At 42.7% G+C, this 25,320-nt stretch overlaps 1 protein-coding gene across 1 annotated transcript; it reads left to right on the forward strand.

Annotated features, from left to right (window-relative positions):
- The first annotated feature begins 4,225 nt into the window (after positions 1-4,225).
- SIX4 (SIX homeobox 4) lies at positions 4,226-12,717 on the forward strand. The gene is made up of 3 exons (XM_008703308.2): positions 4,226-5,091; positions 7,786-8,474; positions 11,921-12,717. Exons 1-3 carry the CDS (start codon positions 4,226-4,228, stop codon positions 12,715-12,717), a joined length of 2,352 nt encoding a protein of 783 aa, XP_008701530.2.
- The last annotated feature ends 12,603 nt before the right edge of the window (positions 12,718-25,320 follow it).

The raw sequence follows: 25,320 nt of genomic DNA on the forward strand, positions 1-25,320 counted from the left end.
GAAAGAAAGAAAGAAAGAAAGAAAGAAAGAAAGAAAGAAAGAAAGAAAGACTAAAACCAATTTGATGAGAGAGCAGGGGCAAGTGATATGTGACAACAGGTCTTTTAAGTCCAACCAGTTGCATTCCTGCTTTTCACCTTGTTCAGTATCAGATTCCAATACATTCATCTTTTTGCCGAGTCCAGTTCAAGTGGGGTTTCTGGATCCTAGGGAAACACAAAAAGGCAGGAAACACAAAAAGGCAAGAATGCTGCTACACCTGGGAGATGACTTGAACCTGGCACTCAGTCTCTGCCAGGATCTTCTCCCTCCACAATCACCCATGAGACTCACTAGGTCACCTTACTTTCTACCTACTGCTCATTCGAATTCTCCACAGACAGATAGCCTGGTTACTGAGAACTCCCAAGCATTATACCCAAGGCTGCCCCTACCAGTCATAACTTTTTTCTTCATTAAAATTTGAAAAAACCCCAGAAAAGTATTCTGAATGTTTCGGTTTGGAGAAAGTGTCCATCCCTGGACCGATTGACTATGGCAAGATATTACACACAGACTGCTGGGGACACAGACCACTGTGTGCTCCACACCACAGCAAACTGAGCATTCCCTTCAAAGACCTTCACAATCTGTCCCCAAGATGCCTTTTAAGCTAACTTCCCACCACACAACTACATAAACCCCACAACCCAAACACACTGAATTACTCGATATATTCAGAAATATACCACATACGTTCATGGCTCTAAGCTTTACTCATGTTATTCCCTTGTCCTCTCAAAATTCTTGTCCTTAAAGACCCAGCTAAAAATGCAACCCCCATTGCCCTCATCCTCCCAAAATTAGTCTCTTTATCCTCAGTACGCTCATCCCCTCTATTGTATTTCCTGATGGATGTGTTTTATCTCTCCCACCAGATTTTAAGCTCATCAGGGTACGAGACCCTAAAATATTCATCTTGCTATCATTCGGTACCCAATGTAATAACCTTGTACTTAATCAGGACTCCATAAATATTGGCAAATGAACGATCCTTCAGATATGTTGACTACACATCATCAACCATCGGTCTCTAAATAACAATAGAACACCCCCTCTACCTGGGAGATCACTTTACAACCTAACTTCTTCAAAGCACCAGTACATGAGCTCTGAAATAGAAAGAACCCACCAACATACAGTTATATAGGCCTTCCCTCTATCTATCCCCCTATCAAGGCCGCCAAACTCAGCCTTGAAAAAGGCCACCTCTACTCTTGGAGGCAACCATTAAAAATATTCAAGCAAACAGTAAAAATTTGTGCCGAGCCAGATATTCTTCAATACACTAAAATGGCCAAAGATTTCCATATACGCTCATCACTATCTTCAGGCAGGAAGGAAAAGATCCAGAAACAAGCAGGTTGTTTTTCACCCTCACACAATCCCAGCCTCAACTCTGTTTTCCCAAATCACACCACCACTTTAGACTGCGTATCAGCACAGCAGATGCGAGGGTTTACAGTATGGCAGACATAGGAAGTAGAGTATTCAACAATTTTACAAATCATTTGTAAACCAGTGCTCTGAGATTAACTCCATAGACCCTCAAGTCTGGTGTTCCGTTGCAAAGGAGCTGACCCTGTTTAAGTGGAGGGCTTCCAGTCCCACTTTGCATTGCTGCCAGAACGAGCCTCAGGCTCAGCCTGCAAAAGGAACCCGGCGCTGGGTGTTGCACTTCACTTCTGGTTCTACAGGAATCTCCTCCTGGAGCTCTACCGTACCACTGTAGCCATAGGCTGCAAACGCATAAAAGGGCACTGCTGCTTCCATATGATCCGTTGAACTTGGTGCTCTGGAGGCAAAAGACATGCCCAGAAGACATGCAGAAACCCAATACATGGTTTTCCAAATAAACACACTATATTTCATTGATAATAAGCCTGAAAAAGAGTCCTATGACCTGAACTTGGATCTCCCTATAATATAGCCAAATGAGTTTTCATTAGATATATGCAACTGAAAAGTTTCCTACTTTGCACTATCAGGAGGAAGATAACAAACACTTAACAAAGATTAATTATATGCCAGGTGCTTTTTGGCACATTTTATCTCATTTAATCCTCACGACAATCCCGTCCACTTTTTATAGTCAAGTAGCTAATAAATGGCAGAGCTAGGATTAAAACTGCATCTAGCTAGCTGATCCCCAAGTCCACATTTTTTCTGCTAAACCATACTACCTCCTATCTACTTTGCTCTGATAAATATGCTTTAAAAATTCAGTGAATAAAATGCAATGTCATATTCTGGATTGGATTGTGAAATACAAGACAGACATCAATGAAAAAACTGGTGAATCCAAATGAAGTCTACAGTTTTAGTTAATAATATTGCAGCAATGTTAATTTGTTTGGACAAATGTATCATTGTAATGTAAAATGTCAACATTATGGAAAACTAGGTAAAGAGTAGGTGGGAACTCTCTGTACTCTTTTTGTGACTTTTCTGTAAGACAAAATTATTCTAAAATAAAGAGTATTTTTTTAAATTAAAGGAAGTTATGAATCTCAGATACATTGTCCTAAAGCTGAATGCCTAACTGCATATTTCCAATGGGGTGTAGATCTGTGGTCTTTTCTATGACTATGAATTTTTAAATCTGCCAGAGATTTCAGTGCTGTCTTCATTAGGACAGCACAAAAGCAAGTCCAAAATCAAATGACATCTTGGTTGGCCAGCAAGAAAGGAGCCTGTCCACCAAAAAGAAAACCTCACCAAGTTGATCATAACAGCAGGTAACTTAAACAGCTGCTTTATAATATGCTGAAATAGGTAGTTACGGGTAACTGGGAAGCAGAAACAACACAAAGCCACCTTGAAGGATGATGTTAGGACGATGTCATTAAAATATTGCATTTTGATAAAGAATATCAGCAGTCAGACCTAACTGACCCACAGAAATCAGAGAAGCTGAAATGGGTTCATCCTTATTTTGAGTTAAGACGTCATGCAAACCAGGAAAGAGACAGGACTGCAAACAGCATTGGACTCCACCCCCAGGCATTTCTCCCCGAACCAGAGGGCAGTCTTCCATCTGTGCACGCTGTTGAAAGGGCTGCTGATCCTGCATTGATCTCCTGGAAGACACCTGCACTTAGAAATGCTGTTTCTACCCAGAATATCATCACCAAAGAACTATACATACACTTACATAAAAAAATGTCCATACAGAACACTTAAATTTTCATACTTATAATCTAAAGCTTAGATCTCTTCCACCCTATTCACTGAGATAAACACATTGATTGAATAGTCTATATGCTTAGTTGCACCCTGTTCAACTTTGTTGTGTTGCCAGATCTCCAATTGAGTGGAGGTTAAATGCCTTTTGAAGGTTTCTTGTTTTTGTCTTTTCAGTGGACTCTCTACACGTTTATTATTTTAAGATATTCAAGTAGTTTCCCTTTTTAATTTACCATAAATGTTTTCCCTCGCAACATTCCCTAGTGACATTCTATTCTGGACCCTTTTGAATGCAAAATCCTTGATAAAGACATCTTGGAAAGGGAGGTAAAAGGGAATAGGAACATAGAGAAGCTTCTGAATCGTCTCCTTTGAAATTTTGTCATCTGGATGCTTGACGGTGGTCTCTTTGTTAAGAGTTTAGCATCCGGACCTTAAGGCCACACAATTAATATTCCTGCTGGAATCCTAGGGACTCTCTATGAAAGAGCCTGTTGTCCAGTTTTCAGGCCACATTAGGTAATTTCCCGCCCAGGAGCATGGCCTAAAAAGAATGTCGGTGTTTCCCTTCAGGTATAGGTGCCTGGGGGTCAGGGGGAGAGGGAAAGGCAAGGGGTGGAGTGGGAGGCGGGTGATCGACAGGGATAGAAACCGTGTCTCCTCCTCCCTCTGAATGCGAAATAGCCAATGAGGTGACGCGGCCGGCCCGGCCCGGCCGCCTGTGCCATATAGTATGCAGCAACCCGAGGAGTCACGTTGGGGGAACGGCAGAAAGCAGCTATCCTTTTACACTACTTTGCTCTAGCAGCTATCTTAATGGTGACTGCGTGGCCGGGGGGAAACCTGATCGGCCAGATCCAGCCGAAACCGGGAGGGAGGGAGTGGGCTTTCCGGAGGGGGGGAGGAGGGAGGGAGACGAAGAAGGAGGAGTAAGAGAGGGGGAAAGAAAGAGGAAAAGAGTGCGAGGGAGTGAGGGAGGGAGGAAAATAAACAACAAAAAATGTCCTCTTCCTCCCCCACCGGGCAGATTGCAAGTGCGGCGGACATCAAGCAGGAGAATGGGATGGAAAGCGCCTCGGAAGGGCAGGAGGCGCCCCGAGAAGTGGCGGGGGGCGCGGCGGCGGGGCTGAGCCCCCCGGCTCCAGCCCCTTTCCCCCTGGAGCCGGGGGACGCCACTGCCGCCGCCGCAAGGGTGAGCGGAGAGGAAGGGGCAGTGGCGGCAGCGGCGGCCGATCAGGTACAACTCCACTCGGAACTTCTGGGCAGGCACCACCACGCCGCGGCCGCCGTCGCCGCCGCCGCCGCCGCGCAGACCCCGCTGGCCTTCTCGCCCGACCATGTCGCCTGCGTGTGCGAGGCGCTGCAGCAGGGGGGCAACCTGGACCGCCTGGCCCGGTTCCTGTGGTCCCTGCCCCAGAGCGACCTGCTACGTGGCAACGAGAGCCTGCTGAAGGCGCGGGCGCTGGTGGCCTTCCACCAGGGCATCTACCCCGAGCTCTACAGCATCCTCGAGAGCCACAGCTTCGAGTCGGCCAACCACCCGCTGCTGCAGCAGCTCTGGTACAAGGCGCGCTACACCGAGGCCGAGCGAGCCCGCGGCCGGCCACTGGGCGCCGTGGACAAGTACCGGCTGCGCAGGAAATTCCCCCTGCCCCGCACCATCTGGGACGGCGAGGAGACGGTGTATTGTTTCAAGGAGAAGTCGCGCAACGCGCTCAAGGAGCTCTACAAGCAGAATCGCTACCCTTCGCCCGCCGAGAAGCGGCACCTGGCCAAGATCACCGGCCTCTCCCTCACCCAGGTCAGCAACTGGTTCAAGAACCGCCGGCAGCGCGATCGGAACCCCTCAGAGACCCAGTCCAAAAGGTGAGCGCCAACTTTCCTCCTCCTCCCCCTTCCTCTCCCCCACCCCCTTCCCAGCTTTCTTTTCCTCCAAGTGCTCGCAAACATGGCGCTTACCTTCCCCACCAGCCTGGTCCGGCTGCCCACCTCTCCCCGCCCCCCACCTCTCCCCAACCGGAGGATGGGGGGGCGGCGGTGGCGAGAGGCGGGGGAACCTCCCTCCTTACCCTCCCCCTCCTCCCCCCAGAAGTTTCTCGTCGCCCGCCTAGGTCTCAGTCCCCGCCCCCACCTCGGCTGGTCACTGCCGCCCAGTTTCCCACCCCCATCCCGCTGGCTTTGAAGTTGCCACTCTCTCTCGGGTTCTGGCGGGGCGCAGAAGCGTGTGTAGGCGCCGGAAAGGCAGCTCCGGTTGCCGCCCGAGGCCCACGGAGATTGCCAGTGCGGGCCGGGGTCTGCACCTCCAGCGGGTCACACTGGCCCGGACCGTGCACGCGCTCCTTGACCCCCCCCCCGTTCGGTTGCTCCCCCCCCCCCGCAAAGCCCCAGCCTGCGCTGGAGGTTGCCTTGGCCCTGGAGGGATGAGGGTGTGGGTGGGGGCTAGCGTTTCCGAAGGGGGGCTGGGGACGTCGAGGTTTTATGTGACAGAGTTAATCATTCACCCTGCCCGCTGTGGTTCCCTTCGCGGCCGCGGCAACGTGGGGTATTGGTGCGGCTGGGTCTGCCGTGTTTTGAAACCTGATTCTGAACTCCTTCGGATTGGATTTCAGCGCCGCCGGGGCAGTGGGGCTGGAGGGCTTGCTTCCTCGGCCCCCAACGCTGCGTGGCTCCCTCCTGGGACGGCGCTTGGGGGTGGGGGCGCTATCAGCTCCACACCTTCTAGAGTGCCCACCCTGGGCGGGTTTGAACTTTTTGACTGGCAGAGTTTTTGACCCCAACTGGTAGAAAATAATCGGGTTTTCCACCTCTTTTGTGCGTCCTTTCGAGTCATACACCTGGAGGGTGTATTTTGTGTATTGTTAGCGAACTTTGGAGAAGGTCGTCTTAAGAGATGGTGTCTCCAGCCACGCGGGCATAGGACAGAACGAACCCAAGCAGCTCAAAGCTTCTGCCCAGGGAAGGAATTTGGGATCCAGGGAGGCCGTCCGGGCGGAGCGAAGGTGATCACCCGGCGCATTCCAGAGTCCGCCGTGGTCCGCCCTTGCCGCTCCTGGCCCAGCGCCACTGCCGGGGCCCGACGGCTCCGGCGCTCCTCGCCCAAGGCAGGGAGGGAGGCGCTGGGTCGGAGCCGGGCCTCTCGGTAACCAAAACAAAACGCGCCCTGAGACCTGAGTGCATCCTTCCGCAGACTTGAGGGGAGACCCAGAGGAGGCCCGTCGGTCACCCCGCGCCAGCTTGTGGCAGCGGATCCCGTCGCTCGGAGTTCCGTCGGAATCCTCAGGGCCAGAGGCAGGGGGTGGGGAGCGGGCGTGGCGCTCAGGCCAGCTGCCCTGCAGCCTCCACTCCCCGGCTGGGCGCGTTCCCCGTCTCCGCAGCCACACTCTGCGGGCTTTGCGTGCCTCCCCCCCTCAACTCCACACCCCCCGCCCCCGGCCCAGTTGCCTGGTTTAGGCCCCTCTCCGGATCTACCTCCCACCCGCACCCTCGGTGAGTCACCCTCGCAGACGGCGACGGCGGCCCAGCCTCAGCTAGTAAATCAAAGCGCTTTCTGCGCTCCTGGCCCCGCAGCCCAAAGCCCGGGTAATCCCCTCCCCTCCGCATGAAAGCGAACCGACCGCCGGGCACTACAAGGGACGTGGATCTTCTACCGGGCCAAGTCGCACCACGCTTCTAAACTGCGGGCCAACTGCCCCTTTCTCCCGCGCCCGGCCTCAGACCAAATGGGATATCCCACCACTCCCCGGATTTGGTGTTCCCCCTTAAGTCGGGGAGCTGAGGAACACAGTCCCGTCTGGTGCTGAGGAAGGGGTCTGATGGTTACAAGGCTGCTGAGTGACCCACACCCTTTCCCTCCCACCTCACCAGGGCACTGGATGGTGTATGTTAAATAGGCCCCTATGGCTTCTTTTGGATTCAAAGGCGACTGCACATAACAGTTCTTGGGTTGAAAGTGCCTTTCCTACATCAAGGACAGCCACTTTGTTGAATGAGAGTTGTCAGTCTGGTGGAGTAGAAGTTTGGGAGCAGGTGAGAAAATGATCTCTTGTTAACTAACTGGCAAACAAAACTGAACACTTCCCACCTCCTGCTCCTTTGGCACTTTCATTCACCTACAAGATCACACTAATCTGAATTGGTTTTGAGGGGAGGGGAAGGAGTTCCTAAGCAGGAAAGACTGACCACCTCATCTAGGGAGTTTTTTCTGCGGTATAGGTAGCAGAGTATTTAACAGGAAGGAATAACTTCCATGCTATAAAAATGTATATACAATTTGCATAGTAAATCCTATTCGCTGAATTTACATCTTCCAGATCTCTGGACTTTACCTGAATTTATTATTGGTAAAATGATTGGGATAGGAGAGTTTATCTTCCCGCATTCTCTGGATGGTCAAAATCTGCTGAAAGGTCTCCTAGCTTAGATAGGACTAAAGACTTCCTGCTCTGCTTTCCTTAAATACTGACTTTAAGGGGGTTAGAGGCTGGATTTCTAAACAAATGGCACTATGTAGAATGTCATCCCTCTGACCTTCTGAAGTCTTGGTTTTCCCCCTCTCTGCAGTGAGTCAGATGGCAATCCCAGCACTGAAGATGAATCCAGCAAGGGCCATGAGGACTTGTCTCCTCATCCACTCTCTGGTTCATCGGATACTGTCACCAACCTCAGCCTTTCCAGTCACATGGAGCCCGTATATATGCAACAAATTGGAAATGCCAAGATCTCATTAAGCTCTTCTGGAGTTTTGTTGAATGGAAGCTTGGTGCCTGCAAGTACTTCACCTGTCTTTCTTAATGGTAATTCTTTCATTCAGGGACCCAATGGAGTCATCCTTAATGGATTAAATGTGGGAAATACACAGACAGTGTCATTGAACCCACCAAAAATGGCATCAAACATTGTGAGCAATGGTATATCCATGAGTGACATACTGGGGTCTACCTCCCAGGAGGTGAAGGAATTCAAAGTCCTCCAGAGTTCTTCAGCTAACTCGGCAGCCACCACTTCCTACAGCTCCAGTGCCCCTGTGTCATTCCCAGGGCTGATACCCAGCACTGAGGTTAAAAGAGAAGGCGTTCAAACAGTGGCTTCCCAGGATGGAGGCTCTGTGGTGACTTTTACTACACCAGTGCAAATTAACCAGTATGGCATTGTCCAGATCCCCAATTCCGGAACAAACAGCCAGTTCCTTAATGGGAGCATTGGATTCTCTCCACTGCAGCTGCCTTCTGTTTCCGTAGCAGCTTCACAAGGTAAAAGTCTCATTCGGTACCATAATGCACCAGTGAATGCTTTAGCCAGCTGCCGTAAATGACGCATTTGGTGAGAGCTATAGATTGATGTTACTGTTCGGGTACCTCATTGGCTGCCACAGCTGCAGAATAGCCTTGATTTGTCCCTCCTTCTTCACAACGCCCGTGTAATACCCAGCTTGTTTGGTTCCCTGGCATCATGGAGATGGGCTTTTATTTTCCTAACAACTGAATGGAAAAATACAGTTCATAGCAAATCTTGCCAGTTCTACAATTATAGAAATATGATAAGTCAATTGGTGCTTACAAAATAACCCATTGCTTGACATTTTAAGATTAAAAATTAATAATATTGCTGAGAACACAAAATTAGTCAAAGCAATTGGTACAAATGTGTACACTTTACCTAAGCATTTTCTGTTTGACCAAGAAGTGTTTTAGAAGAGCAAGCTAAAAAGACTGGATCAATTGTGTTTGATTCATGTTCCTCCTGTAAATTAAAACTAGGAGACCTAAAGGAAAACCAGAGGAATACGTGACAGGGTGTCTGTTGCTCTGCATGTATACCCAGCCCGCTAAATGTATGGGTTTATTTGGGAAGGCAACTGTAAGCCTTATTATAAACATTTGCGGCTTTACTAAAGGCAGTATGCTAAAGAAAACACTGATCTGAAATTTGGGAAGCCTGAGGCTGATAGGCCTGTTCTTCACAGACTTTAAGCCAGCCTGATGGCTCTGTATATAGAAACAGGAATGGTTAGAATGGCCGGGGCTATTAGAATGGAAGGGGTTATGCCACCTTCAACTTAGGAGTAGGGGCTGTTAATGCGTGTTTGCCTTCCTGTAAGCAAATCTGAGTGTCCAGATTTCTATGAGACCAAAATAAGTAATTGTTTGCCTTAAAGATCAGCTTCCTGTAAAATGGCTTTATCAAAAAATATCCATTTATGCACAACTTTTTATGTTTCCACAACTATGATCTCCTTCAGTTTATAGGAGGCATTAATGGAAAAGATGTTGTTGAGTACATTTCATTCTGTAAAATCAATTCTCAGGTAGAAGGGTAGTAAAACACAAAACTCCTGCAGCACACCATGTATTTCTTCATTGTTCCGGGTTCTGGAAAGGATTAAGTTAAGTCACTATCCAGCCTAAGGCAAAAATATGGAATCCGCAAGGAAAGTCAGGGTGCTTCATTTTATAATAATTTAATGTGGATCTAAGCCCTTTTCTCTCTTTAGGAAATTTCCAAACAGTAGATAACATTTTAAAGACAACAAATTTGAGCAAAAAGTATGGTATGTACATTGGGGGAGAAGAAAAGCAGAAATAGTTTTCACATGTAATCTAGAAATATGCTACCATAGAAAATTATTACAAACTAATAGCTAATTTTTAAAATGGGACATTATATATGAATAAGAATAGCATTTTCAGTTAAAATAACTAAGATCAAATGACAGAGCTGTCAACCCTAGACTGTCCGGGTGCATTAAAGGCGTAAGTTTAACCAGATGGGTCCAGGAAGCAACGTTCCTTTGTAGTGATTATGGACTGCAGTTCTCAGTAAAGCATTTGGGGATTCGAGCTTTCTCAAAAACGGATACTGAGACTTGCTTTAAAATGTGTAGACAGCGTAGATTATCTTTCAGTAGTTGGTATTTTTATGGAAACACAGAATATCTACATCTTTTACTCACTTTATAATCTGAGAAAAGAAGGGGTTTTTTTCCTTACAATCATTATAAAGGCTTTCCACCTATGTCTTTTTTCATCTGGATTTTTTAAACTGATTTTGAAATTATGGTCCAGTTTATAATTTAAGTGCAATTACACTTAAATATCAAGTTTTAGATCACATCTGCTTTTCTTCCTTCATTCATATGTGTTATAATTTTCTACACATTCAAAAATATTATTTTATTTATATTCAATAGCTGTTGGGGAAAATGTCCTGTCATATTATTTATGGTTCTCTCAAAAAATAACTAATCATTTTATTCACATTTACAGAAGCAAATAGTTTCACAAACGCATAACACATAACAAAATAAATATTTCAGATGATTTTGCTACAGTTTAACAGCCAACAAGAATTTTAAAGCATGCTTAAGTTGAAGTCAAATAAAAGCCTTTTCATTTGTTTGGCCTGGAACAAACATTTATGTTAGGGAAGAGCCCAAACATACATAGAAATGTTTTTATTAACACTAATATTTCCATGAAGAATACTTACTAGTGGTTAAATATTTTTTTAAATCTTAAATACAGAGTTTTCATTTTTTTTTTTATTTAAAGACATTCCTTTGCATTTAAGGTGCTTAAAAAGTGTTTGGAAGACGTTTAAACAGCCCTGTGACATATGTTTATCAATATAGGTGGTAATATAATCACAATTATTCTAGATCAAGAAGGGAAATGTTTTAGGTGAATTACCTTTAATATTGAGCTGTTTTCTCAAAATAGCAGTTTACTGAACATCTAATGCAAGATCAGGATAAACAACCCATCTGAATAATTCTGTCACAAAATTCCCTCAGGTCCACCTTTCTTTCAGTGGCAAGAGAATTGCCATCATTTTACTGTGCCGATGTAAAGACTCAGAAAGAAGAGGGTTTTACTTGATACTAGGAGTGAGGGGGAGGGTCTAATTCATCTCCATTGTCTGAGTTACCTGATTTTGAACATCTTCTCAGCTTTCCACTTATGTTTCTTTTTCTACTTCTGGTCTCTGTAGACCATTAAAGTGAGAGCCTCAAAATATGAACCTTTTAGAGAAGCATTAGCTCTAATTATTTACATTAATCTATAATTTTAGAAGTACATTTTATTATTATCATTAGTTCTTCCTATCACTGCAACCCTGAAAATTCAGAACTGGCACAACAAAAGAAAAATCTATTGAATATTTTGTTGATTGTCTACTTTATGGTTAGTTTGGTGAAAGTTTGAAACTTGTCTGTACAGGTTTATATTGTTAACTTCAAGCCCCAGGGCAACTCATTTTATGGGGATTTTCTACATTTCCATTTATGTCGGTTACTGAGCTTGTCGAACAAAGGCATTTATTTTGCGTTTGTGTTTTCTAGTTCTAACTGGCAGAACTAGCTACAACTATCAACTGATTGAGAGAAATTGAGTTGGTAATAATGAACCAGAAACTTGACTGAAACCAGAACCTGGAAAAAAAAAGTTTCTCATAGTTGGTTTCTAAACCAGTAGTTCTCATTCCCCCTGTGTCATCAGGCTTACTCGGGAGTTTAAAATACACCTGTTCTAGGACCTACTGAGTCAGAGTCTCAGGAGTAGAGCCCGGGAATCTATAGTTTTAAGTGGTCAAGATAATTCTACTGAATGGTGTGTGTAAAAAAAAATCTTTTTTTTTTTCCTTTCCTTGTCAATTCTATCAATGATAATCTGTACTTTATTATTTTTTTTTTTTTTAGGTAATATTTCAGTAAGTTCAAGCACTTCAGATGGGAGCACATTTACAAGTGAGTCCACCACAGTCCAGCAAGGAAAGGTTTTCTTGAGCTCCCTTGCTCCCAGTGCAGTGGTATACACTGTTCCCAATTCAGGCCAGACTATAGGATCTGTTAAACAGGAGGGCTTGGAGAGGAGCCTGGTATTTTCTCAGTTGATGCCTGTCAATCAGAATGCACAAATAAATGCAAACCTGTCTTCTGAAAATATCTCGGGGAGTGGCCTCCATCCACTGGCCTCCTCATTAGTTAATGTATCCCCAACTCACAATTTTTCCCTGACTCCCCCTACCTTACTAAATCCCACCGAGTTAAACCCTGACATTGCTGATAGCCAGCCAATGTCTGCACCTGTGGCAAGCAAATCTACTGTGACATCTGTCAGCAACACTAACTATGCAACTCTTCAGAACTGTTCCCTTATTACTGGTCCAGATCTCTTGTCAGTCCCCATGACCCAGGCTGCCCTTGGGGAAATTGTGCCTACAGCTGAAGACCAGGTGGGTCACCCTTCCCCAGCAGTACACCAGGATTTTGTCAGAGAACATCGTTTGGTTCTGCAGTCAGTAGCTAACATAAAAGAGAATTTCTTAACAAATTCTGAGGGCAAAGCCACAAGCAACTTAATGATGCTGGACTCAAAATCCAAGTATGTCCTAGAGGGCATGGTCGAGACTGTCTGTGAAGACCTGGAAACAGACAAAAAAGAGCTTGCCAAGCTCCAAACTGTCCAACTGGATGAAGATATGCAAGACTTATAAACTTGAGTTCCCTCTCTCTCTCTCTCTTTTTCTGGCATCAGCAGGCAGACCTTTTCACGAAGCCCTGAGGACATAAAGCATTTTCCCATTTAAAGGGAAACACTAGTTTTGTGGGTAAATGTATTCAAGAGACTGGATTGGTCTGCGTGAAGATCACAGTTAAATATACAGGAGTAGAACTGCATTGCTGTAGCCTTTTCGTTCACATGTGTTCTCTTTTAAATAGATGGAGACAAAGGAACAAGATGAAACATATCAAGTCAAAGTGTATCATTTGGTTGACTTAATATAATTCTAAGGTCAAATGGAACTCTATAGTTCTTTAAATTTAAACTGTATATACCTGACATCGGCATTAGAAACAATACAGTTATTTTTGTTTACTTTTACTCCATGGGCATTGATGAAGTTAAGCAGCATAAATGGTACTCCGCACTATTCTAAGGGTAGGTTTTTGAATATATGCATTTCTGTTTTTCAGCATTTTTGTGAAAGTCTTGGTTTGTCTCTACACATTTCCAAATGTGCTTGCTAATAGTCCAGTGGGGCTGAGAAAGTTTGCAACTCCACTAAAAACTCTGAAACAAACTTCAGTATGAGTGTAAATATATTAGTCCGATAAGCCAGGATTTGAGGAATTACAGTGAATTTTATTTATGCTGTATATGTTTCTCTTATACTTCAGACACTATGAACTGAAAAGAAAAATGTTTTCTTACTGTTTAATTTATTTTTATTGCTTGAACAGGAAGTGAACATAGTTATTTCCAACAAAGTTTTACTTTTGTAGGATTTTAAAAGTAATGATTTTTATCAGGAGTCTATTATGGTCAATATTAATAACACTGAAACAGGCAATCTAACTCCCAATATTGGAATTTTGGTACTTTTTTTCACATCCTTGTTCTTTATTTAGCAACTCTCTGATTCATTTAAATTTGTTTTCTATAGAATTGTATGTGCCTTTTTACCTTGTGGCCTTTTAATTATTCTTACTAAGGTACAGAAGTGTCAGCAGAAGCACTGAGGGCTCTTTTCTATCTAACAGGGTTATTTTCACCACAAAATTGCTTTAAATCTGAAGAACTTAAGTTTCACTTAGATAATTATGTGTGTTTCTGTTGTAAATGGATGCACAACTAATTATTGTTGATGCTTTTCATTACAATGAAAATAACCATCATAGATTCCCACGTAAAATGAATTCTGTAGACTATGAAAACAACCATTTTGAACTAAGAACATGTATATTTTCTTGAGCAAAACTCTGCCCTGATGAAACTTAGTTCTAAGTGTTTTGCATCAGTTGTTCCATTATGACATACAGCTGTTATTTGCACTATATTAACATGTCTTGTTTAAAAGTAAATCTTTTGGGGTTTCTTTGAGAATCTTGCTTGATAATGTTGTGAGCTGTGGTTATAGTTTTTATCAGGACTGAACACAAAATGGAATGATGCAAATACATTTATGTAGTGAGTAAAGTCTCTGGTGTCTGCAAAGCAAGAAATGGGAGGAAACGATCTCTTCAGAGATGACTTAAAGTCATCGAACATAAAGCTGTTACCAGTCTTGCTCTCTTCAAGGGCAGAACAAAGAGTATACTCTTGATCCTAACAGGCCCATCAGCTGGGCCTGTTGAATAAGGGCCATGGGGGACTTACCTTTTCTTGTTATTGCAAATGCAACTGGAAGACACAGATGGAGAGCCCTATCAAGACTTTTTCCCATTGTTTTGTTAAAGAACTTAAATCCCATCTTTTTTATGGAATTAGTGAATGTTCTTAAACTGCTGAAACTACAGTTTTTTGTCTTTTTTTTTTTTTTTTTTACACAAAGTCAGGTGTTTTAGAGTTCTCTTCCACTCCGTCACTACTTACTCAGCTTGGTTTTTTTTTTTCTGTAGGTGTGTGCTGATCATGTTTCTGAGATTAATTACATGGTTCTGTAGTGTAGTTCACATGAAAATGTTTTTTCACTTGATGGCTGCAGATATCAAGAGTTTCTGTTCATTATTTTAAAATACCGATCTAATAAAGGAGATAAGAAGGTTTAAAAAGTTATATATATCATATATATAACTGGAAAAGTTTCATTTGTCTTCCAAAAATGTAGTAAGCCTCTCTTTTATTCACAGTTCTTCCTGTCTTTTTCCCTTAAGAAAAAGAAAAGATAGCACAAAACTTACGACTTATCTAGGAAACCCATTCATACTCCCAACATGATGTAATTATACCCCTACAATTACTCCAGGTAGCTACACAATATACCAGGTAAGAATCAATGCACATTATAAAGAACTTATTGTTCTTTTCTATTCTTTCAGTAAAATAAGGGCCAGTTGGTTTATAGCCCATACGTATGTGAATGAAATAAGATAAATCCCATGATCTCCTTGCACAGAATTGCAAATGTTTTTTGCAATACCAAGGGCCGGACTCAGAACCCTTGGAGTTCATGTGGCAGAATTCCTCTTACATAAACCGATGCTTGAAGATGCTGCAAATGACCCTCAGATGACCCCCCAAGAGGAATCAGAATAGGGGTAAGAGCTCTCCCTGCAAACCCCAACCCCTGCTGCTGGCGGTGCGATTTTTGGTGTGAAGTTCTCTATGCACTCTATGCCAGAATTTGGCATTTAGCTCTTAGTTACAGCTAGTGAAGAACAGTTTTATCATTTAAAGAGAAGGTGCATTTGTTCCTCAATCAAGCAAGAACACCTGTGTTGTAGTGTTTCCTAGCTCACATATATTTATAGTAATGAAAAGACTGAATCGTACACATGTTTCTATGCCTTTCTTGTGTTATGAAAGGCAAGTAGACATTATAGCCATAGGTAAAAATGTGTAGTTAAATTGCACACTGACCTTAAATCTTCCGGTATATGCCCTTGCATTTTGCATGTCAAAATTTGGATTATTGGGCATGTGTTGCAGCCTGCCCTGCTACATGTTAGGCAAGTGTGCATTAGTACATAGCCAGAAGTTCTTCATTCTTTTACAATGTTTTTGACAGATCATCTCATCATAAAAATATAAATAATTCAGGAAATTTGTGGGGAAAAGAATTACATTTTACAAAAGATGTTTCAAAGTCTTCCTAGAACTTAGATGATAGAGCCTAAGAGTTATTTTGTATCTAGTTGATACATTTCATGTTAATTTAATATTACCGCTGTACATTTTATTAATCAAAATTATGTAGCATGTGACTCTTTTGGCTTTCAGGGTTCTCAATTTTTGTTCTTTTGTTGCATGTACTGTATGTTTAGAGGAGACCGGTTATATACTCAATATGGTTTTACTGTGCCTTACACAAAGAGAAAATCTATACAGAATGTGTATCATGGGGTGGGGTAACAGAGTCTGTACTGCACTGTTAGGTGATGGCACACAGAGCATGTCCCAGAACATTTCTGTGCTCAATTACCCAACCAAAGAGATCTAAAGTATGTATGTTGTACTGTAATAGGGGTTTATGCCTGGACAATTAAGTGTTTTATTTGTTTTCTGAAATGATGTGAACTTATTTTTCTAAACACTATGCTAAATAAACTTTATATTTATACATACCTTGTGTTTAAAAAGTTATTTATCCCTGGGGGGGAAAAAAAGAAGAAGAGTAGGGAAAAAGAAAAACAAAAACCCACACAAACATTCCATAAGCTGGCAGGTATAAGGACAATAGGAGTCATTTTAGCACAATCTCTGTTGGTCTTTGTACACAATTATGCAGTTCACTTAATCGTATTACACACCCAGACCTAAATGATTAGATTTCATCCTCCTTAAAGAAATGTGTCCTGTTCATCTAGGTGTTCCAAAATCTGACTCTCCTACTCTATTAGGTTTAGTAGAATTAAATTCAATGATCCAAAGACCCTCCCACTCCCAACCTTACTGGATAAGCTTGATATAACCCATCTTTCAAGCATTCCCATTAGCCGAAGTCTGGTTACACCACCGTTGGGTCCACCAGTGACTTGAAGAATGGACACAACTGCTGCAGTTTGATCCTACCTTTAAAATCACATGACCTCCGATTAGGTATGCCTCCCACACTGAAATGAGGAAGAGTTTGGATAAGGGAGATGGTACCAACTGTACAATTGTATCACAAAACCAGGGGCGCCTGGGTGGCGCAGCGGTTAGGCGTCTGCCTTCGGCTCAGGGCGTGATCCCGGCGTTCCGGGTTCGAGCCCCACATCAGGCTCCTCCGCTATGAGCCTGCTTCTTCCTCTCCCACTCCCCCTGCTTGTGTTCCCTCTCTCGCTGGCTGTCTCTCTCTCTGTCGAATAAATAAATAAAAATAAAATCTTTAAAAAAAAAAAACAAAACCAGTTAAAGGTATCAAATTAATTTCAGGTATGTCTTTGACTTTTTATATTCTTGTCACTCACTCCATTTCTTTAGCAATCTTCTATGTAGCTAAACCAGTTAAAGTGGATAGTGTCTCAGTGAGTCTAGGTCAGAGTATTATGACCAAACAAATATTTTAAAACATTTGACAGGTCACTGACCTACTTCAAACATTTGTGGCTCTGCAGAATCTAGCAAACTAAATAAAAACCCTCAAGGGGAATTCAAGACTTTCAGCTATAGGATTCCACCCCCACTTTTCCTGCTTCCCTTAAGAAATAATAAATGTGGGGCGCCTGGCTGGCTTAGTCAGCGGAACATGTGACTCTTGATCTCGGGTTCATGAATTCAAGTCCCGCGTTGGGTGTAGAGCTTACTTAGAAAAAAATAATAAACATGGATATTTGCCTTTACACATCACCATTTTCAATGAAGTAGATAGTAAATAAATAAAGATCTATGCACATAATGGCCAGTAGCATAAAGTCCATAACAGGGTAATGGGATTGAGCTTGGGGAATGGTAGAGGAGGGGCATATATTACATTGGTCAAGAAAAGTCTCAAGGAAGTAAACTTTCAACAAAGAGGCATGAATGAAGAGAGAGAACCAGTCCACAAGACTTAGAAAAATAGCATTCCAGACCTAGGCAACAGCAGGTACGAAGGCCCTGAGGGAGGAGCGGAGTGGATGGATCACAGTGTTAACCCTAGGGGTCATTTAGTAGGAGATCGGTCAGAGAGATAGCGAGCTAGGTGCCAGATCACAGGTAGAACTTTATTGGTCTGTGCTAAATAGTTGGGATTTGAGTCAGAGAAGCAAGGATTGATACAACGTGATCTACACTTTAAAATATCACTATGCCTGTTCTTTGGAGAATGGCATTTTAGGAAGCCAATCTTGTGAGGAAAGGAATTAAGAAATTATGTCATGCTGTCCTAAGCTGTTGGACAGGAAATACTTCAGGAGCTGTTGAAGCTTGTATGGCAGTTTTTTCCTAAATGTCTCCAGAATTTTGTGCTCTCCAAGTCTTCTGTCTACCCTGCCTCTCGCTGTTAGCCAAAGCTGCCAGCTTCCTGCTATGATCGTCCCAGTCTGAACCTGTGCCCTGAACTCCAGTCTGGTAGATCCAGTTCCCTAAGGGATATTTTCAGAATGTCCCAGTCACCTATGACTCTACATATGAAAAATTTAAACTATTATCTTTGCCTTAGGCCTGTTTCTCACTCGGTGCTCCTCACTATATAGTAGCACTCATTTATCCACTGGCCAAATAAAAACTCTGGGACTCACTCTGGAGTCTTCTCTGCCTTTCTTCCCACCTCCTCCACCAGATCACTTCATCTCTCCATGGCTGCTATTTTACTGTCTCTTGACTCAATTCCTTCCCCTCCATGTCTAGCTTTACTGCCATAGTTTAGGCACTTACTGCTTTTTCTTTTTTTTTAAGATTTTATTTTTAAGCAATTGCTACACCCAACGTGGGGCTTGAACTCACAACCCCGAGATCAAGAGTCTCACGCTCCCCTGACTGAGCCAGCCAGATGCCCCCACATTTACCATTTCTTGACTGAATTATTACAGCTGCTTCCTGCCTGGTAGCTCGGTGTCTGGTCCTCATTCCCGGCTACATTACAATCATACTTAGATGCAACTTTCAGAATTCAAGACTTATTTCAGTCTCGCTTTCCAGTTTAGAACCTTCAGTGGTCTCCATTGTCTATGAAATACCATTTAAACCCCTTAGCAGGGGTGCCTGGGTGGTCCAGTCAGTTAAGGATCTGATTCTTGGTTTTGGCTCAGGTCGTGATCTCAGGATCATGAGACCGAGCTGCGCAGCGGGCTCCGCGCTCAGAGCAGGGTCTGCTTGGGATTCTTCCTTGCTCTCGCTCTCTAAAATAAATAAATAAATCTTTTAAAAAATAAATAAATAAACCCCTTAATATACCAAGCCCCCAAGACCCAGGCCCTACCTCTTTGTCTAGTCACGTCTGTCCCCCGAAGGGACCGGGTTCTTTCTCACCTACGCAATTTCCAAAACTCGTTAGATGTCACTAGTGAAACTAGCACTCCAGGAAGCTCCGTGTCACCCTCCTGACCAGAGTAGTGTGTGGCCTGTTCTGCGATTTGACAGGGATTTATGCCTCCCCTTAGTCTGGCACCTATCACATTATCATGTATCTGCTTCTCTGCACTTCCATCTCTGTTTCTCCGACATTCAGTATAACAGAGCATAGTAGATATGTAAAAAAGATTTGTTGAATGAACAGTGACTGTTATTCATTTCTTTAAATCATTTTGCTCGCTCTGGATTAAGGAACTTTGTTGCTAGGGCACCTTCCTGGCTTAGTCAGAACAGCATGTGACTCTTGATCTTGGGGGTGTAAGTTCGAGCCCCAAATTGGGTGCAGAGATTACTTAGAAAATAATAAAATCTTCTTAAAAAAAAGAAACTTCATTGCTAAACTAGTTAAAGCATTGTCCCTATTTAGAGCACAAAAAATAAATCAATACATTTGAGGGTAGAGCCTGAAAGTGTTTCCTGAATCTTCTAGCATTAGTGGATGGTCTTTATGGTCATTATTTTCCTACTGCTCCAAGGTTTTTTCCACTTACTTCCAAGTAGAGGCTGGGTTCCAGAAGATAGAGGTTGGCTAAAGTTTGACAGACAAGTGGGGCATTAGCACAAAGTATAGTCACTAAGCCTTTTTAGATCAATGTTTCAAAATAGCAGTGATGTACAGAAAAGCTATTTATACTTATGTATAGATATACTTGCTAAAAATATTCTCTCTGTGGATGTATTCCTATTACTTGTATGTGAACTGAGCAGATGTCTAAAGAGTCTATGAGGAATAGTAAATGGAACGTAGAGTTTAGGCATCAGGAAATCTGGATTCTAATTAGCTTTTAGATTTGGGAAATATCAATTCACCTCTCTGGAACCTATTTTTTTCCATTGAAATGGGTATGTTGGGTATCCTTATATTTGAGATCCATGGAGCTATAAGAAAAGAAAAAGGTTAATAAAACGCATTCCCTCCCCCACTGCACAGGTTAAGAAGATCAAATCAACTGCAGAGTAAAAATGCACTGTAACTTGCAGAGGACTTCAAATGCAAGATAAAATAATGGACACGGAGTCAACGACCTGCGACCCTCTGGGACTATTTAGAGGTGTAGAGTGAGGTGGGGCAGGTCTGGTTCTATACGCTTCCACCTTCTTCACCTGTATCTGCTTTGCTCCCTAACAGTTCTGCCTTCTCTCATGTACTGCCCTACCTCCCCAGGCACCTTCAGTGATAACCCTGGTGTGGGTGCTTAACAGTTTAAGATGTGATGAGCCCAACCCCCTACCCCCAGGATTTTGCTTTTTTTTTTTTTTTTTAATAACTCCTCCACTCTTCCTGGAAATTTGCATTTTAGGGAAGGCTTTATTTTCTTAATTTATTTGTTTAAAGATTTTATTTATTCATTTAAAAGAGAGAGAGAGACAGAGACAGCACAAGCAGGGGGAGAGGCAGAAGGAGAAGCAGACTCCCTGCTGAGCTGGGAGCCTGACGGATGTGGGGCTTAATCCCAGGACATGGAGATCATGACCTGAGCCGAAGGCAGATGCTTAACCATCTGAGCCATGCAGGTGCACCTTAAGGAAGGCTTTTAAAGACACAAAAGAACCAAGCTGTAATTATCAATGATAAATTTCAGATTAATAAAACTGAGCGAGGTGTTCCCTTTTTCTAAGAGCAGCAGATGTGTGTGTGTGTGTGTGTGTGTGTGTGTGTGTGTGAATTTGGGAATAGGGAGAGAAGGGTAGATGAGCAGCGGAAAAGAGAGCATGTCTCTATTTCTCTTCTTCGTGTGCTCTACTTCCCTACTGGATATCTAGGACCAGACAGTGGAATTTGAGATGTTGGATCCTCCGAAAACAATTAATAGTGTAGTTTTCCTCACACCCATCTCATCCAGAGCTTGGGATATTTCCTTCAAGAGAATTCCTGTGTTGAAAAGTCATTAGCTATAATGAAACCATAGAAATTAGCTATAGAAAAACAAAGGTTGTCCCAGGTTTTTCTGTTTTGTTTTGCTTTTAAAGATGTGAGCTATAGGGGCGGTCGGGTGGCTCAGTCAGTTAAGTGTCCAACTCTTGATTTCAGCTCAGGTCATGGTCTTAGGGTCTTGAGATAAAGCCTGGGGTTGGGATCCAGACTCAGCATGAAGTCTACTTAAGATTCTCTCTCTCCCTCACCCTCTCCCCCTCCTCCCTCATGCCCCCCCACCCTGCTCACACACTCTCTCTCAAATAAATAAAATCTTCGAAAGAAAAAAAAGAAGGGGGCACCTAGGTGGCTCAGTTGGTTGGGCGACTGACTCCTGGTTTTGGCTCAGGTCATGATCTGAGGGTCCTGGGTTCGAGCCCCACGACTGGCTCTGTGCTCCTTGGGGAGTCTGCTTCAGGATTCTCTCCCTCCCTCTGCCCCTTCCCTGTGCATGCATGCGCTCTCTCTCTTTCTCTATCTCTAAAATAAAGAAAATCTTAAAAAAAAAAAAAGGATGTGAGCCATATAGGAGATGTGCCAAAAAAACCCCAAAATACACATTTGGTTGAAATTAGGAAATTTAATACAAGTTTGTGTTCATTTTTATTTATTTAACAAGTACATTCTTACTGTGTTCTTGAAAAGATGGATGGCCTTGAATATTTTAGTATAAATGTATTACTCATTCCTTGGCAAATTCATTTTATTAGCATTTAATAGGGGGAAAAAGGATGTTTGAAATCCTGCCCCTGCATGAATGACCATTAGTGCTTTTAATCCTAAAGTGATCAAGTATCCTACCCCAATCATCCCGGATGGGTTTTCCAAAATCTCTCCAATGAACACATCATAGTTCTCAGAATACACACAGTCTCCAAGAGTCCCTTACTTCTAGTCTCACTATACAGTCATGCTATCTAATATCTTAACAAACACGCATCTGTCTTCCCAAGAACAAGCCCAGATTTTCACATTAGGTAGCAAGTTGATAGCGTTGTAATACTGAGCTCCTAGCAAGAGTGAGGCTATATTAATATAGGATTTGTGTTTTTCCAAGAAGGAATAAATTAGGCTAAAATTTGCCTTTATTTTACTTTAAATGGTGCATATTAACCATGTAAATTAAATGTATGAACAAGATTGGGTACCTATTTAGGGGCGCCTGGGTGGCGCAGTCGTTAAGGCGTCTGCCTTCGGCTCAGGGCGTGATCCTGGCGATCCGGGATCGGGTCCCACATCAGGCTCTTCCGCTGGGAGCCTGCTTCTTCCTCTCCCACTCCCCCTGCTGTGTTCCCTCTCTCGCTGGCTGTCTCTCTGTCACATAAATAAATAAAATCTAAAAAAAAAAAAAAAAAAAAGATTGGGTACCTATTTAAAAGATCTAAGGTGAAAGACTATCAAACAAACGCTTTAAATTCCTTAGAAGCACTCTAAAATATATTAGCTATTGAAATGTTAAATACAAAGCATTTCTCTGTTTATCACAGCAGATCCCCATACGGAGCCCACAAGAAAATATTTTCTAAGTTATTATAAGGGCTATAAATAAAACTGCCTTTTAATTTTTTTCTATAATCCAAAATTTTCATTAATTCCCACTAACAGACCTCTTTTCAGTCTTAGGTTTCTCCATGAAAACTGTTAGATGTGTCTGTAAACCAAGGTAATTTGTATAAAGAAAAGGAAATAGTTAAGTGCAACCTTTGACATAATACCCTAAATACTACTTTATATGCCCGGTGATCATGTTACCTTGCGCGTAGACTCCCCAGAGGTCTGGGTAAACCGAGTCAAAGATGCCCACCGTTCGTTTTCACTGCTGTAAAGAATATGGCAACATTCAGTGGAGATTTGTGCTTCCCAGTGCCAATTTGATGAAGCCCAAATCTTTTAAAACTTCCACTCTTTTTATTATTACAAAAAATATTATTTCCTGTAGAAAATACAGGACACAAAAATCTTACACATAATCCCATCACCTGGAGGTAATGATAGCCAACACTAAGTATATATTTACTGTTTGCTAAGTACTCTTCAAAGTGCTCTTACACGTGTTGCTTCCTTTATTCATTAAAACAACCCTGTGAAGTAGGTATAATTACAATCCCAGTTTTGCAGACTAAGGTATTGAAGCACAGAGGACAGAAGTAATTATCCTAAATGTTCACAGCAAGTAAGTAGCTGAGCTGGTTCCAAAACATGACTGTCCCTTTTTCTAATTTAAAAAAATTATTAATTTCTTTAAAAATGTTTAATTGTAGTAAAAAATTTATCAACTTCAATTTTTTGAGGAAGGTCATATTTTTTCCATAGTGGCTGCACCATTTTACCATCCTGCCAACAGTGCACAAGGGTTCCAATTTTTCCACATCCTTGTCAAACTTATTTTCTGCTTTTTTTTTTTTTAAGATTTTATTTATTTATTTATTTATTTATTTATTTATTTGACAGAGACAGCCAGTGAGAGAGGGACAAGCAGGGGGAGTGGGAGAGGGAGAAGCAGGCTCCTAGCAGAGGAGCCTGATGTGGGGCTCGATCCCAGAACGCTGGGATCACGCCCTGAGCTGAAGGCAGACGCTTAACAACTGCGCCACCCAGGCGCCCCTATTTTCTGCTTTTTTGACAGCAGCCATCTCAGTGGGTATAAGGCACTATCTCACTGCGGTTTTGATTTGCATTTCTCTCATGATGAGTGATGATGAGTATCTTTTCATACTCATATTTCTTATTGGCCATTGGTATATCATCTTTAGAGAAGTGTTTATTCAAGCCTTGCCCCATTTTTAATCTGGTTATTTGATTATTTTATTATTGAATTGTAGGAATTCTTTTCCTTTTTTTTAAGATTTTATTTTTAAGTAATCTCTGCACCTGATGTGGGGCTTGAACTCACAACTCCAAAATCAAGAGTCACATGCTCTACCGACTGAGCTAGCCAGGCACCTCTTGAATTGTAGGGATTTTTTATATATTCTGGGTATTAATCTCTTTTCACATATATGACATGCAAATATTTTCTCCCATTCCATAGACTGCCTTTTCATTCTGTTGATTATGTCCTCTGATGAACAAAAGGGTTTTTTCCTTCTTTTTATTAAAGTAGAGTTGACACACAATGTTACATTAGTTTCAGGTGTACAACATAGTGATTCAACAACTCTATACACTATACTATGCTCATCCCAAGTGTAGCTACCACCTGTCACCATACAACACTGTTACAATACCACTGATCATGTTCCCTCTCCTCTGCCTTTCAGATGCACGAAAGTTTTTAAGTTTGATGTAGTTGCATTTGTCTATTTTTGCCTTTGTAGCCTGTGCTTTTGGCATCATATCCAAGAAATCATTGCCACATGCAATATCATGAAGCTTTCCTCCCCTTCTTTTAAGGGGTTTTATAGTTTGGGGTCTTATATTTAGGTCTTTAGTATACTGGATTGATTTTTGCTAAGAGTGTAAGAGTCCACTTTTTTTGGGGGGGGGATACAGTTTTCCCAGCACTATATAATGAAGAGACTGCCCTTTCCCCATTGAGCAAAGCTTTCCCTTTTAATACATATATAAAATGATGCATTTAAAGGAATTGGCTCACTTGATTATAGAGATCAGCAAGTCCCAAGACTGGCAGGGTGACTCAGCAAGCTGGAGAGCCAGGGGAGCCAATGGTTTAGTTTTAGTCCAACATCCGAAGGCCTGAGAACCAGAAGAGTTGATGGTGTAGTTTCAGTCTGAAGGCCAGCAGATTTAGGTCCTAGGAAGGGCCAATATTTCAGTTTAAGTACAGAAGCAGGAGAAAATGGGGCACCTGGATTGCTCAGTGGTTAAGCATCTGCCTTTGGCTCAGGTCATGATTCTGGGGTCCTGGGATCAAGCCCCACATCGAGTCCTGCGTCGGGCTCACTGCTTAGTGGGGAGCCTGCTTCTCCCTCTCCTGCTGTGCACTCTCTCTCTCTGTCAAATAAATAAATAAAATCTTTAAAAAAAAAAAAAAAGAAGAAGAAGCAAGAGAAAAGCCAATGTCTTAGTTCGAAGACCATCAGGCAAGAGTTCTCTCTCTCTCTCTTTTTTTTAAAGATATATTTATTTATTTTTGCAGGGGGAAGGGCAGAGGGAGAGGGAGAGACAATCCCAAGCAGACTCCGCACTGAGCTTGGAGACCAGACTACGTGGGGCTCAATCTCATGACCCTGAAATCAGGTTCTG

Source organism: Ursus maritimus, unplaced genomic scaffold (genome assembly GCF_017311325.1).
Source record: "Ursus maritimus isolate PB19 unplaced genomic scaffold, ASM1731132v1 scaffold_25, whole genome shotgun sequence".
Taxonomy (NCBI): Eukaryota; Metazoa; Chordata; class Mammalia; order Carnivora; family Ursidae; genus Ursus; species Ursus maritimus.